This window comes from Erpetoichthys calabaricus, chromosome 8, assembly GCF_900747795.2.
Source record: "Erpetoichthys calabaricus chromosome 8, fErpCal1.3, whole genome shotgun sequence".
Taxonomy (NCBI): domain Eukaryota; kingdom Metazoa; phylum Chordata; class Cladistia; order Polypteriformes; family Polypteridae; genus Erpetoichthys; species Erpetoichthys calabaricus.
This window is the reverse complement of record NC_041401.2, coordinates 19,451,007-19,467,661: the sequence shown is the minus strand read 5'-3', so window position 1 is coordinate 19,467,661 and position 16,655 is coordinate 19,451,007. Positions and strand designations below refer to the sequence as shown.

The 16,655-nt window shown below is 38.4% G+C and overlaps 1 protein-coding gene across 1 annotated transcript in view; it reads left to right on the top strand.

The window, feature by feature from the left end:
- dcaf17 (ddb1 and cul4 associated factor 17) overlaps nucleotides 1-16,655 on the top strand; it is a 113,020-nt gene that overhangs the window by 68,264 nt on the left and 28,101 nt on the right. The window contains exons 6-8 of the mRNA XM_028806305.2: nucleotides 7,981-8,059; nucleotides 12,733-12,822; nucleotides 14,957-15,064. Of these exons, the coding sequence (XP_028662138.1) occupies nucleotides 7,981-8,059; nucleotides 12,733-12,822; nucleotides 14,957-15,064 (277 nt within the window). The remainder of the gene's footprint in view (nucleotides 1-7,980; nucleotides 8,060-12,732; nucleotides 12,823-14,956; nucleotides 15,065-16,655) is intronic.

The window sequence follows — 16,655 nt, the reverse complement described above, 5'->3', positions numbered from 1 at the left end:
AGTGCTGGCCATGGATCTAGTGTTTTTTAGGGAACATAAACCCTAATACACGATATGCACATTCATTTGCCCTATCAGCCTTTTCCAAATACCAGGGATTTTGAGACCCAGAGTCAATCCAGACAGCATACTTCTCAACACAGAAAACCAAACCTCAGAAAGGTTGATGTCCATCATGGTGCATGCTCAAACAAAATGCTGCAAACTCATTAAAAATATAAAAATATATATTTTTTAACATTTTTTAAAGCTCATTATCATATACATGATAATTATCAGTGGCTTGTTCTTTCCAATCTATCCACCAGGGGGACAAACCAGCCCAACTTGGTGCCAGTCCCAAACCCAGATAAATAGAGAGGGTTGGTTACTTTCAGGAAGGACAGCTGGCTGTAAAACTCTGCCAAAACCTTAATGATGGAATTAACTCAATGGGGACAAACAGACACGGTGATCGAACAGAGTGGTGCAGGATAAGAATGAAGTATAAGAAAGAGGCAAAGAAGACATGGTACCAATCAGGGAGTTAGGAAGATCAATAAATGCATAGGCAGATCAACAAGGAGGCAAAGAAGACAGTGGCAAGAGCCAAGGTTAAAGCTTTGGAGGAGATGTATGAAAAATTGGAGGCAAAAAGAGAGAGAAAATAATTATTAGAATTGCAAATGCCATGAACAAGACTGGAAAGGATTTTAGTCAAATAAAACCGATAAAAGATGAGGAAGGTGGGGTCCTGAGTGAGCATGAGAGGACCAAGAATAGATGGAAGAGGTACTTTGTAAAGCTGTTGAATGAATACAATCCAAAAATAGTATTTGGGGATGGGAGTCACAAATGAAGAGCTAATACTAAGAATAAGGGGAGAGGAAGTAAATGAGGCACTTAAAAGAATGAAAATTGGAATGGTAACAGGACTAGATGAAATACAAGCACAAGAGTGGAAGGGTTTATGAGAAGAGTGAGTAAATGTATTGTGGGATCTACCATAGACGATCTATAAACTCTAGAGAATAACAGAGGAGTGGTGTGACTGGAACAGTGTGATTGTACCTATTTATAAGGAAAAGAGAGATATTCAGGATTGTGGAAAATATAGAGGGATAAAGCTGAAGTCACATACAATGAACATTTGGGAAATGGTTATAGAGAGAAGTCTTAGGGAAGTGACCACCATAGGAGAGGAGCAGTTTAATTTTATGCCAGGTAGAGGAACGACTGATGCAGTCTTTGTATTGAGATGGGTGATAGAGAAGCATCGAGAAAAGCAGAAATGACTGCTTATGTTTTTTATTGATTGGAAAAGGCTTGTGATAGAGTGCCACGTCAAGAGGTCTGGAGGTGCATGAGAGAGAAAGGTGGACCAGAGAAGTATGTGTGGATTGTCCTGGACATCTATGAGGGAGTGAGGACTCGGGATAAAAGCATTGTTGTGGTAACAGACAAGATCCCAATTAAAGTAAATCTGCACCAGTGCTCATCTTTAAGTCCTTACCTCTTTGATTGAGTTATGAATGTGTTGAGTCATGGTGTAAAAGACTGATTCCCCTAGTGCAGGCTTTTTGCTAATGACATTGTGTTGTGTACCACCAGAAAGAAGAAGTTAGAAGAATGGAGAAGGGCTTTGCAAGATAGAGGGTTGAAGTTAAATTGGAAGAACACAGAATATATGAGGTTTAATGATGATCAGGATTCAAAAGTTAGCCTGAAGGGAGAGCTATTGAAAAGAGTGGAGAAGTTTGAATGTCTAGGATCAGTGGTAGCCCAGGATGGAAAACTAGATGCATGGATAGCCCATAGAATGCAGTGTGGATGGAACAATTGGAAGAAGGTATCAGGAGTACAGTGATCCCTCGCTATATCGCGCTTCGCCTTTTGCGGCTTCACTCTATCACGGATTTTATATGTAAGCATATTTAAATATATATCGCGGATTTTTTGCTGGTTCACGGATTTCTGAGGACAATGGGTCTTTTAATTTCTGGTACATGCTTCCTCAGTTGGTTTGCCCAGTTGATTTCATACAAGGGACGCTATTGGCAGATGGCTGAGAAGCTACCCAACTTACTTTTCTTTCTCTCTCTCTTGCGCTGACTATCTGTGATCCTGACGTAGGGGGTGTGAGCAGGGGGGCTGTTCGCACACCTAGACGATACGGACGCTCGTCTAAAAATGCTGAAAGATTATCTTCACGTTGCTACCTTCTGTGTGCAGCTTTTAAGTATGCTGCACGGTGCTTCGCATACTTAAAAGCTCAAAGGGCACGTATTGATTTTTGACTCTCTCTCTCGCTCTCTCTCTCTCTGTCTCTCTCTCTCTCTCTCTCTCTCTCTCTCTCTCTCTCTCTCTCCCTGCTCCTGACAGAGGGGGTGTGAGCTGCCGCCTTCAACAGCTTTGTACCGGCGGTGCTTCGCATACTTAAAAGCCAAACAGCCCTATTGATTTGTTTGCTTTACTCTCTGTTTCCTTTGAAGAGGAAGATATATTTGCATTCTTTTAATTGTGAGACAGAACTGTCATCTCTGTCTTGTCATGGAGCACAGTTTAAACTTTTGAAAAAGAGACAAATGTTTGTTTGCAGTGTTTGAATAACGTTCCTGTCTCTCTACAACCTCCTGTGTTTCTGCACAAATCTGTGACCCAAGCATGACAATATAAAAATAACCATATAAACATATGGTTTTTACTTCGCGGATTTTCTTATTTCGCGGGTGGCTCTGGAACGCAACCCCCGCGATGGATTAGGGATTACTGTATTGTGTGATCAAAGAATTAAGGTGAAGGTTAAAGATAAGATTTTTAAGAAAGTGGTAAGACCAGCGATTATGTGTGGAGCTGAGACATGGGTAGTAGAGCACAGGAGAAGAATTTGAATGTGGCAGAAATGAGTATTTTGAAACGGATTGTGGAGTTACAAAAAAGGACAGTGTAAAAAATGTGACAAAGGTACAACAAAAGTGGGAGAAGATATCTAAGAAAGTACTGTAAAGTAGGTTGAGGTAACATGATGAGGAGAGATGATGAATATGTGGGCAAAAGAATGACAGGAATGGAAGTACAGGGGAAGAGAAAGCAAATGAGGCCAAAGTGGAGATGGATGGATGGATAAAGAAAAAGAAGATTTGATGGAAAAGGGTTTGAGATTGAAGAAGATTCAGGACCAAAGTGTATGTAGAACATTCATCAAGCACATCGCCCCTACATAGAAGTGGGAAAAGCTGAAGAATATGTAGAAGCATTCTTATACTTTCATGGTTGCATAACTGACTTACACCACGCCTCCTAAAGCGATTCAAACTTGTAAAACTGTCCTTCTGGCAGCACTGTACTTCTTTCCAGATTGCAAAGGATTTTACATTTAGCTGTATCCCTTCCAAATGGAGTACACCTTTCATTTTGAATATCCCTGAATTATTTATTCTCAGGCTAGGTACTAGGAAGTCATTTTGCTTTTCCTAAATATACAATTGGGGGTATGGACATGGGAGTTGGATCTTATACTTGCAGTAAAGTTAATATGTTTTATGCTTTATTTAGAACTAGATGTGCTACCAGTCTAAGATGGTCTGAAGTCTCAGTAATCAACATAGACTTCAGTGTAAACTTTTGCAGTGCACCATGCAATGCATATGTCTCTGTCATATGCTATTTGATATGGGATTCATAAAGGCAGTGTTAATGCTTGTGATGCACCATCTGTTGGAATGACAAATGCAAAGCATTTTATTACAAAAAATATTTCTATTGCATCATCTCTTGGAATGACAGAGACATAGCAACAGGACTGACACACAGACACATATTCTTTTTATTTAGCTGGATTTTATTGGATGGAAACGACTGCATATTTAAATAAATAACCTTGTCTTTGGGAAAGTCAGTAAAAAGTTAAAAAAAATATAAATGGTAAAGTAATAATATTAATTTTAATAAATAATTTGAATAACCAGTACACTATTGAATACTAGCTGTTATGGAAGCCAGGATTGGTAGTATTGTGGCACAGTGATAGATGCTGCTGCCTCAGAACTTGGGAGAGGTTTTAATGCCAGGAGCAGATTCTGTCCAGATTCTTTCTCCATATACTCTCTGCAAGTCGCAGTTGGTCCAGTACAGTAACCTTGTGCTTAATGGTGTTGAGACAGGTACTGGCTCCCTGTGAACCTAAACAGGAAAGGCAATTTAGAAAATGGATGGATGGATTCATTCATTTGGAGCAATCATTATATGTGTTGGGGAACTATTGTGATTACCCCTTGTTAGGTGCTCTTAAAGAGCTGTGTTCCGTGCATTTGATCCTGTGTCAAGTAAAATTAGCTAGTTATCTTTATTGGCACTAAGCAGAGGTGACCTTCTTTACACAGACGATAATTCTGACTGCATACTTGCTCTTTTGTGTTTAGGCATCCTTTCTTTTGTAAGCATGTAATTAAACAATGGCACACAGCTCAAGCAATTACACACATATTAAGCCTAGCAGAGGTTATAGCTTGGATATGGCAATTTCTGCATTACCAGCATTCAATGAAACAACATTTTATTCGCTATAATCCAGAAGTTAATATTATACCATTTTCTCATTTTGCACTAATTACCATGAAAATACATTAAAAATGAAGAGAAGGCCTGGTGATTACCCTTCTGAAGAACCTAACAGACACATCAGCAATGTCTGCTAAACAGAAGAAAGCTGCACTAAGCAATGAAGTGCATGAAACATGCATCATCATAGTTAGAAAAGCTTGAAAACTCAGCTATGGAAGCAAAAACAGGACATTTACCAGTAACATTATTTCTGGAAGACTAACAGCATATATTAAGTTAAAAACAGAGTCCTCTCCCACAGAGACAGCTCTGTTTAAGGAGAAAGTTAACCTTTTTTTGACACTACTGCACACTATTACACCATGGCTTATGTCGTTATCCTAATTATTTTTTTTTGTACCTTTTGTGTAGATTTCTACTTTTGTAATTTTTGTCCACATTTCTTAGTTTCAAGGTGACCTAAACCACAATGAAAATTTCATTGATCGTTTAGTTTTTTTAACTGTGTAACAAATGCATTAAATTTTCATTAACTTTTTAGACAGGAGTTAGGAAGCAGATCAGCTCCTTTGTCTTGCTGACATTAAGGAGTAGACTGCTGTCCTGACACCACTTTATTCTGTAAGCCTGGGCGTTCTTGTTAGAGATCATGCCTACCACAGCTGTATTGTCAGTAAACTTGGCCGTGATGTTAGACTTTTGTGCAGTCAGGTGTGTAGAGGGAGTACAACAGAGGACTCTGAGCACAGCCCTTGTGTTTAGGGTGAGAGATAATGAATTGTGGCCACCCACTCGAACCACCTGGGGCTGCCTGTTGAGAAGTTAAAAGCCCAGCTGCACAGTGAAGTGTTCAGGTGCAGGTCCCTGAGCTTGGTGAAAAGCTTAGAGGGTTTTATTGTGTTAAATGGCTAACTATAGTCTGTATTCAGAATTCACACGTAATTTCCTAACCTTTTATTCAGCTAGGTCAGTTCTATATGTAGACATCATCTGTGTATCTACTTGAGTGATATTTGAACCATAATGGATCTGCTTCTTTGGGCAGTAAAGACCATATGTACATTAGTTCTTGACCAACCCCTCGAAACATTGCTGTAGACATTAGTGTAACAGGGCGATAGTCTTTCAGGCAGGTTGGATTTGAATTATTAGGTACAGGCATAATTATGGATCTTTTAACACTAGAATTACCAGAGCCTATGAAAAAACTCGTAAATCCGTCCCACCTTAAATCGCGTCTTAAATCCGTTTGCACCTCTCTGCCAGAGTCCTGATTCCCAGTCAGGAGCTGATACCATTATGCCACCGCGGCGGTTGTAGTAAGAGTGTCAATGTGGCATGCTAATGCGGCTTTTTTTTTTTTTTGTGCAGTTATATTTTTGAATAAAAGCGCACGTGTTCTCTTATTTGTACCTTTTGTGAAAGTGTTTCTTTGATATATGGACTTCAGGCTTCATACGTTATATAGTTTATGCCTACATTTTGTCATTTACTATTAGAATATGAAAAACGTTTCTGTTTTAAAAATGTGTTTGCACAGACTACTATAGAAACGGAACACACATGAAATGCGTGTATTCCAAATAACGCTATATTATTTCCACTCTAAAACTCCACTTCAATCCCAGATAATCAAATCAAGGCAAGGCATGAGCTAGGAGAAGTTCGTTCTAAGTCGGTGGGGGGATGGAATAGCTGGCTGCTAGTAGCTTGTGTTTATCAGCACATTTAGATGACAAAGGACTCTGGCGGAGAGGTGCAAATGGATTTAAGACGCGATTTAAGGTGGGACGGATTTACGAGTTTTTTTGTAGGCTCTGGTAATTCTAGTGTTAAAGCATATTAGTATGGCAGACTGAGATGAAGTGAGATTAAATATTGCCATGAATACTAGTGCAAGATGATTGGCACAAATCTTTAAACCAGTCCTGGAATGCCATTTGAACCTGCTGCATTCCTGTTGTTCACTTTCCTGAAAGCTCCCCTTACATTGTGTTCTCATTATATGAGCGCTGTTTCCTCACTGCCACTCACTTCCTCTGTATCTGGGCATGAGGAAGGTGGTGCAATAGTCGGATTTGCCCAACAGCTGGGCTTTATAGTCATCTTTATACAGAGTATAGCAGTGTTCCAGTGTCCTCTCCCTCTGATGGCACAAGTAATGTGCTGATAAAGGTTTGGGATTCCTTTTCTGAGACTGGACTTAATGAAATTGCCAGCCACAATGAGAGCCACATCTAGGTTATCACTCTTGTGGCGATTGATTGTCTCATAGACTTCCATCTGAGCAGTGTCAGTGTCCACTTGAGCAGGAATATACAATACTGTGACAATATTATATTAGTATTTCGTTTATTATCAAACCTGGTTCATTTTGTAGGGGTGAGTCGCAGATTGGACTGAGTTGCTAGGTAAGTCAAACTACAAGATTGCCAATTACAGAAACATGCAACGACTGATTACGACTCATTAAGATTATGTAAATGGAGTCTGCAGCTGAAAATTGCTAGAAAATTGCTAGAAAAGTTGTGCCATGTGACATGGTCTTAACTTGGAAACCATTTAATTTTTGACAGGCTACTCTAACCCTTCTAGATGAACCCAAAGAGTGTTGAAAGTGTCTTCCTCTTAGATAAACTCATATTAGTTTGGTGGAGAACAACCACTCTCTGGCCACAGATTAGAACCGGAAAGAAAAAAGTGAGGATGGGTAAAAAAAAAAAAAAAAAAAAAATGTTGCACCTAAAAGGTGAAGCTGAATGTATGAGGGAAAGCAAAATAGTTCCCCCCTCTCTTAGATAGTGGTCCAATCACACATTTCTCTAAGCAAGCCCAAACAGAGCTCATAGTTGTGGGCTGTGTACTTTCTCCAGCCTATAAATAAAAAATGTATCAAACACATACCAGTGGCTTTGAAGCCATGTTGTGGTTCAGAGATATGGGCTAAACCAATGAGAAAAGTTGTCAAATATTTTGGAAGATTGTCTTTAACATAAAATATATCGGGTTTTTAACATAGCGCCTATTCTTGTTATTATCAAAGTGGAATCCAGTGCTGCTGTATGTACAATGTTTCATTGCATCATGTCACTAAAATATTTGTGTGAATGAAACAAAAATGTAGTTATGCTGATTTTTTCCAAAAACAAGTTAGGTTTTCATCATAGGTTACAGTGCCTCCCATGTCTTGGCCATTAATGAAAAGTCATAATTGATTACAAGATAGTGTCGATCCTTCAGATTTTCTGATTTGTGCATTTGTTCTTTTATATTAATTCTAACCTGTTCTGTTTAAACTGTCAATATCATTAAAATAACTTCAAGTTTGCTGCATAGAACTAAAGTGATTGATAAAAGCATAGCAGATTACCCGGGGGTTGTTAGAGAAATTCTGTGAATTTAATATATGTTCATTTAATATATGTTTATTACTTTCAGGTACTTGAGCTGGGATATACCTCAGGAAACTCTGGTGATCAAATCTGTCCAGAGCAAGCTGACTCCTTTGGCTAGACAGGTAATAAGGATGGGTTCATTAACCCTTAAATCGCCACGACCAGCTATAGTCGGTTCCCAATGCAATTTGCCGGCATGTAGGAGCCGAGTCTATTCAGTGACGTTCATTCATTGAACGCCGCAACCGGCTATAGTCGGTTCCCAGTGCAATTTGCCAGCTCGCCAGTGCTGATCAGTCCGTGCCGTCCATTCATTGAGCAGCCAGCTCATGACCACTGCTGCCCCCTGCAGCACTGCAGCATCGCTGTCCATGGGATTCAGCCAATGCACTAGACTAGCAAGCATCAGCGTTGGCCTCTGTGAGTTTGTGTGCAGCCAGTTCAAGCACAGTTTGCTCGGTAATTTACTGAATTTCATCAATGGCGTCAGTTGCACCTTGTACATGTAATAATAAATTGTTGTGGTACTTTTTTTTATAATTTTTGCAGTTCATTGGTAGTGTGTAAAATGATCAGTGTTGTAGTAATTATGATGCTCTTTGCATGAAAAAAATGTGTTCCATTAAAATTTCACTTTTTCTTGGTGAATTGTGACGTTTACTTAAAAAGTGCAGCAAAAAAGTATTTGGCGTCTGGGGGTGCATTAACCCCCCCAAGTATGTGGCGGTTTAAGGGTTGAGAGGAGCTTTCATTCTGACAGTTATTATTTCATCTGGTTTTTAAATTAATAATAGTGGAAGACCTGGCAATAAAGCTTCATTACTTTTTTTTCCTCCTCACTTGTTGCTTTGGTCTTTGTAGGTTTTGTTTTTTGGACATATTTTCTTCCTGTCGTAGTGTCTTTAGCTTATTAGGAGTTTACTATTCAATATTGTGTTATTCTTGTTCATATTTTAATCTTTACTGTTGCAGCTAAGCTGCATTAGAGCAGCCAGAAAATACAAGTAGGTGGATCAATCTTTCACATCATCTCCTCATGTTTTCAGGTTCTGCTGTGTCTGAGCACATTCAGAATGTTGTACTTGATTTAGGTATACATAAGAATAAAATGTTATTTACGAGGGTCAGGCAAAAATTATCCTCACTCTGGCTGTAGAATTTATTTTAATCAACTTTCAGAAAAGACAAGTACGTTATTTTTCAACATGATCTCCGTGCTTTTCAATACACATTGTCCATCTGTCAATAAGCTTTCGTATTCCTTCATTAAAAAATGTTTTAGGTTGAGCTGCGAGCCATGAATGCACCACTGTGTTCACCTCTTCATCAGATGAGAATCTTCATCCTCGTAGGGTTTCTTTTGAAGCCCTAGTCTGTTGTGGATTATTAGATAGGCAGAGCCATGGCTGATTTGCAAATGATTTGCCACATCTACTATCACTCTTCTATTCAACAGAATCATTTCACGTGCGCGTTCAATGTGGTCATTACTCGTGGACACGAACCTGCTCCTTCTTCATGACAGACACTTATGCGACCTTCCTTGAACTTCTCTATCTATTCATCTTCGCAGCAAAACACTTTCTCCATACTGTGCACAATGTCTTCGATAAATATCGGTACCAGGCACACCCTCAGACCACAAAAAACAAATCACTGCATGTTGCTCTTCTTTTGTGCAAATCACAAGTGGGGCAGCCATTGTTTCTCGCACCGCAGTTACAAATGATCTGACGTAACACGTTCATACCTGCATAGCAGTGACTGGGGAGACGGGGGTCTCATACGGAAAGCACTGATAAGACAGTGCTGCCAACAGAAGTTTTTATATAACTGGAGTGTGGATAATTTTTGTCTCATCCTCGTAGAAAGCTAAAAAAAAAAAAATTACTTTTTAATAATGCTATATTCAACAGTACAGTGACTTGCAAAGAAAGTAAAGTTACTTAAGTCTTCCTTTTACAACACTCCCATCTTCCTCACTTTAAGGCACAGGCCAGTACTTCTGCATTGCCTTCATATTCTAACTACAGTTAAGTCCATAAATATTTGGACAGAGACAACGTTTTTCTAATTCTGGTTCTGTACATTACCACAATGAATTTTAAATGAAACAACTCAGATGCAGTTGAAGTGCAGACTTTCAGCTTTAATTCAGTGGGGTGAACAAAACGATTGCATAAAAATGTGAGGCAACTAAAGCATTTTTTAACACAATCCCTTCATTTCAGGGGCTCAAAAGTAATTGGACAAATTAAATAACTGGAAATAAAATGTTCATTTCTAATACTTGGTTGAAAACCCTTTGCTGGCAATGACAGCCTGAAGTCTTGAGCTCATGGACATCACCAGATGCTGGGTTTCCTCCTTTTTAATGCTCTGCCAGGCCTTTACTGCAGCGGCTTTCAGTTGCTGTTTGTTTGTGGGCCTTTCTGTCTGAAGTTTAGTCTTCAACAAGTGAAATGCCTGCTCAATTGGGTTAAGATCAGGTCACTGACTTTGGCCATTCAAGAATTTTCCACTTCTTTGCTTTAATAAACTCCTGGCTTGCTTTGGCTGTATGTTTTGGGTCATTGTCCATCTGTATCATGAAACGCCGCCTAATCAATTTGACTGCATTTAGAATTCATTCGGCTGCTTCTGTCCTGTGTCACATCATAAATAAACACTAGTGTCCCAGTGCCACTGGCAGCCAGGCACGCCCAAGCCATCACACTGCCTCCACCGTGTTTTACAGATGATGTGGTATGCTTTGGATAATGAGCTGTTCCACGCCTTCTCCATACTTTTTTCTTGCCATCATTCTGGTAGAGGTTGATCTTGGTTTCATCTGTCCAAAGAATGTTTTTCCAGAACTGTGCTGGCTTTTTTAGATGTTCTTTAGCAAAGTCCAATCTAGCCTTTCTATTCTTGAGGCTTATGAGTGGCTTGCACCTTGCAGTGCACCCTCTGTATTTACTTTCACGCAGTCTTCTCTTTATGGTAGACTTGGATATCGATACGCCTACCCCCTGGAGAGTGTTGTTCACTTGGTAGGCTTTTGTGAAGGGGTTTCTCTTCACCATGGAAATGATTCTGCGATCATCCACCACTGTTGTCTTCCGTGGACGTCCAGGTCTTTTTGCGTTGCTGAGTTCACCAGTGCTTGCTTTCTTTCTCAGGATGTACCAAACTGTAAATTTTGCCACTCGTAATATTGTAGCAATTTCTCGGATGGGTTTTTTCTGTTTTCGCAGCTTAAGGATGGCTTCTTTCACCTGCATGGAGAGCTCCTTTGACCGCATGTTGTCTGTTCACAGCAAAATCTTCCACATTCAAGCACCACACCTCAAATCAACTCCAGGCCTTTTATCTGCTTCATTGATAATGACATAACGACGGACTTGACAACACCTACCCATGAAATAGCCTTTGAGTCAATTGTCCAATTACTTTGGAGCCCCTGAAATGAAGGGATTGTGTTCAAAAAATGCTTTAGATGCCTCACATTTTTATGCAATCGTTTTGTTCACCCCACTGAATTAAAGCTGAAAGTCTGCACTTCAACTGCATCTGAGTTGTTTCATTTAAAATTCATTGTGGTAATGTACAGAACCAAAATTAGAAAAAAGTTGTCTCTGTCTAAATATTTATGGACCTAACTGTACATACATAAACAGCAGCAATAGCCATAATTTTTAAAAAGAAAGAAAGCAATAGTGAAGGATTTCTGCCTGCTCCCAACCTCTCTGCCTATTTGTGGAGGAGTTTGATGACTTTAATTTTAACTTCATTTGGCTTCATTGATGTGTGGGATTCGGCCTCCAGGTAGCTTGGTTTATGTGTTATTTATTGGATATTTTTTATTTTTTTCTTTCTCTAGAAATATTCAAGACCACATTAAAGAATCTGACTGTTACTGTTCATATAAATAAATATGTGTACTTATGTAAAGTATGCAAATACAGCATTGTTCTATACTGTTAGTGTTACATGGTTTATAATCTGTAGCATTCTGAGTAAGTGTTTAGTGAAAATAAACTTAATTTTATTATTATTTACAGACATTGAAGGAATATTAACAGGGGTTGTTTTTATTAATTTTTCCATGTGTTTGGAAGAATTTCAAACACACATTCATTGCATACAATATTTCTGTATTTTTAAATAATAATGAAATAATTCACAGGCACAATAAAGAAATTTTTTGGATAGTCATATTGGTGCAGCCGCTTCTCTATTAGTGTGGTACTGTATTACAGTGGCCAAAGATACTGCCTCAAACCTTCCAAGTCTTAGGTTCATATCTCAGACTGTCCATCATACATGAAGTTTGTATGTTTTGGTCTGGGTATTCCGGTTCCTTCAAAAATCCCAAAGTTGTCTGCACTTGTCTAAATAGAGGCTCTAAATTGGAACGTGAACGTGGAGAAAAATGAGGGTGCCATGGAAGGAATTGGAGTCCCGCCAGCATCTTAGGATGCCGCTACAATATTCTTAGCCCATCCATTATTTTCTGTTGGAATAAACAGATTCTGAAATTGAATGAGTAAAATAGACTATTTTGTTATTAAGAATATAGTTAGTTTTAAAATGTGAATGTCAATCAGTAACATGTGCAATTGCTTATCCTTTTTTTTAATAAGTAAAATTGACCAGGTAATCAGCCTAATGATTGCTGTGCAGCTCTTTTGTTAGGAAATTTGGCCGAGATAAACCTGAAATTTCAGTTTCCTTTCAGCAATTTTTCTTTCAAACTTAAAAGATTATTTAAATGAGTGTGTTTGTTTTTGATAACAGTATTTTGATTGTTCAGGCAGGTGTTGTCCAGCCGTCTCTGCTATGTCTTGCCGTGTTCCAGGTTCTTCCACTGACATTGCTCTGGATGCTTGAGATTAGCAAAAACGTAAGACTATGATTTTCTCACATTTTTTTTAAGATTAGTAATCTTGTCCTATCAGTCCTGTAGATGATGAGCACATATATTTATACATTCATACATTTATGGGAAATTGGTGCTGTGCATTGAGTTTTGTTAGCAAATAGAGAAAAATAATATACAAAAGACAGAAAAGGTTACTTTACGGTCAAACAAAAAGAGTAAGTACCCCTCATTAATTTCTGTGGGTTTCCATATCTGTACATAACTAATAAGCCTATAGTCCTTACCAAGCCCTTAAATTCAATAAATCTAATCTGCAGTAACAAAAACGCACCTTAAACATTTTTTTAATTTGTCATTATTCAGCAGAGAATAAACCAATATTCATAAGCCATGCATTAAAAATTAAGTTCACATTTATTTCTTCCAAATCAGGTAAGACGTTAATTCAAACCTAGTCCTTCTAATCATGATCTGCTACCACCTTGATATAAAAGCCAATTCTTTGGCAGGTCAGACTTCAAGATTCACGTTTATAGTAACATCTACCAAGGACAAAAGACATCTGCAGTGTTATTAGAGAAGCCTTTGTTGCTGCCAATCAGTGTGAAGAAATGTATGAACTCATTTCTAAACAATCTGAAGTCCATCATTCTACAGTGAGATTGGAAATTTCACAGTTGCCCTTTTTGTGTGGAGTGCCATCCAAGCAAATTCACCCAAAGAAATCATTAAAAAAAATCTGAAAGCTCCATGCAGAGAATTACAGACTTCTGTTTATGTGGTAAATGTTACAGATCACACGATACTGTCCTCACAAAAAGACTAGTATGGTTTGTGTAGAATGATAGCCAGAAGAAAGCCTTTTCTCTCCAAAAGAAAATGTCCTCACAGTTTGAGTCTATAGTATTCTGTCTGAAGAAGTCAGAAGGCTTTTGAAACAATATTCTCTGGACAGGCAAAACACCAAAGGGGAGTTGTTTTGTCATTGTTTACAACACCATGTTCATCAAAAACCAAGCACAGCATATAATAACATGAATCTCATAGCAACTATCAAACATGACAGTCAACACTTGATGACTTGAGGTTGATTTGCAGTTGCACAATAAAAACACCTTGCAGTCTTTGAGTCCATCATGATCTCCTCTTTATATTGGAGTGTTCTAAAAGAAAGTGTAATGGTTTTTGACCAGTAGTTAAAGTTTTGCCAAAACTGGATCATGAGACCATTAGAGTGATCCTAAGCAGAACAGCAAGTCTACAATTGAATTTTCTTGAAAAAGAAAAAAATGAGGATTTTGGAATGTCAAAGTTGAAGTTCACACCCCTACTGAAAAGCAGTCATAGGACTTTGGGAGAGCCATTTTCAAATGAATGCCCTCAAACTTCCATGATCTGTTATGAAGATAAGGAGTAGGCCGAATTCCTCCAATATGATGGAAGAAGCTCCTTAGCATAAACAGAAAATGATTACTTAAAGTCATCTCTGCTGAAAGTGGTTGCACGGGCTACTTAATCATGTTCAGCTAATCAACGTAAATGTATCAATTTCTGAAATACTGAGATAAATTATTTCAACCAGGAAAAAGAATAATGCGATCATCCAAGAATTTGCCTATGGAAATTTATCTTGTGGATGCTTACACCATCTTCTACCTGTAGCTGCTGAAAGTGTGTGTGGGGCAAAGAAATGTCCAGGTAAATATAGTGCAATCTGGTTTAGTGTTTACATGGCCAAATAATCAAGTTTTTCACTTAAAAATCTACCTCTGTTAACCAGTAACCTAGTTTCTCTAACCAGAACAAGGATTTCCATGGCATTTTAGAGATCAGGTTTCTATGAACAACCAGGTTATTAAAGTGCATGTAAACACACTTGGTGAGTACAGTTTCCTGCACCAACAAAAACGGACCTTGGAAATTGGAGTAATCATTGTAACTTGATTAGTAAGTAATTATTGATTGTATTCAGCTCTTGCTCCAGACTACCTTTCTTCCTAGAAAATGTCTGGTACATTTCAATTAGTGTCTTGTAGAACACTTCCATTAACACTGAGTACCATATTCATGTATATTTTCAGTATTATTGGTTTAATTCATTTTGACATAGGAATTTTATTATTACCAAACTGCATTTGTTCGCTCACTTTCCTAGGTTTTCGGAAATAATATCATCGATGCCACTATATCTCACGGTATACTTATTGTAACATACAGCATGGGACTAGTGCGACTGTACAGCTTTAAACAAATAACAGAAAAGGTGAGCACGTTTTTGAGTTTTTCTTTCTCATTTTTATGCATGAGTGACCTCAAATTCATTGAAAGTGCAGTGTGACATTATATTTTATCCTATTAACCAGGGTTTGTCTAAACAGTAGCATCTCCTTTAGCTACTGCAGTGTTCAGTCTGTAAAACACGTCACACTTATACAGTGAACACCAAGTTGAAGTTCATTATGCAATATGTACAGGATATGTAAGCACCTGGGGCCTCATGTATAACGCCGTGCGTAGAACTCACACTATAACATGGCATAAGCACAAAAGCGGGATTGTGTGTACGCACAGAAAAATCCAGATGCAGGAATCTGTGTGCACGCATACTTTCACGTTCTTCTACTACATAAATCCCGATTTGCGTGAAAAGTAACGCATGTGCATGCGCCTTCTGTCCCGCCCCAACTCCTCCCAGAATTACGCCTCTTTGAATATGCAAATCAATATAAATAGCCTTCTGTGAAAAGACAATGGGAAAAGCACGGGAGAAAATATAAGAATTTCAGCGAATACCAAGTGGAGGCAAAGGAAAAACGTACTATTTGTTGGTTTAAACAGTGGTATAATCAACAAAAGGAAGCTGATCGAGTGACAGAGTGTCGGAGAAACTCGAAGGCTCAACTTCACAAAGTCGCACAGTGCCCGAAATAAAAAAGAAATCACATATCAAAGTCGCCGTGAAAAAGCGAGTCGTAGCCCACCGTCTGAGTGTCATATGAAAGCTTATTAGGGTACAGACAAAAAAAAGGCACACAGTGGGGAAAAAAGCACGAAATGTCAACTTTAATCTCGAAATTTCCACTTTGATCACGTAGTTTATTTTGCCATTAAAGTAGAACATCATAAACTTCATCTTAAAATCGTTTAATTTACTAGTTTCTCAAATCCCGTTGTAACTAAAGTGGCATGTTAAATGCTTTGTTCTGTATTTGATCTTCTATGTGCTCTATGTGTATGAATCACTACCTGCTTTTTAAACAGGCTTTCTCTTTCTCCGACAGGACACATAATCCATTAAATTCGTGATATTACAGCTCTCTGAATAATTAAAATACTGAGATGTATACGTGATATCTTTTTCATGATGATAGGAATGAAAGCATGTTATTAAACATGGGAACACGGTGGCGCAGTGCTTGTTCATGTCTCACGCAAGAGGCTTGCTGCGCCATGCGCAACCTTCAATTAAATAATTTATCACAGCAGTACTGTCTCTTTCAAACGTACTAACCTCCAATTCCTGTCCTTACTTTTCTTTCTCCAAAAACTCAATCGCCACACAATAAGCTATGTAATAGACATGAAGCCATCTGTAAGCTTAGAACTTCGATTCTTCAAAACTTTTAAGGAACATTGAAATATCTTAGTAGTACGTGTTTAATTATTATATCCGTCTATCTTTCCAGTGTCGCGTCAGCACCAGCAAGAATACAGCGCAAGGCAGGAACAATTACTGAACTAGCTAGCGCTGTGGCACCGTGTCCTCACATGTTTAATTATAAACAATACAGATTATTTAATTGAAGTTAAAGTTTTATCTGTATAATATAATCAACATGTTTTGCTGCATTTCG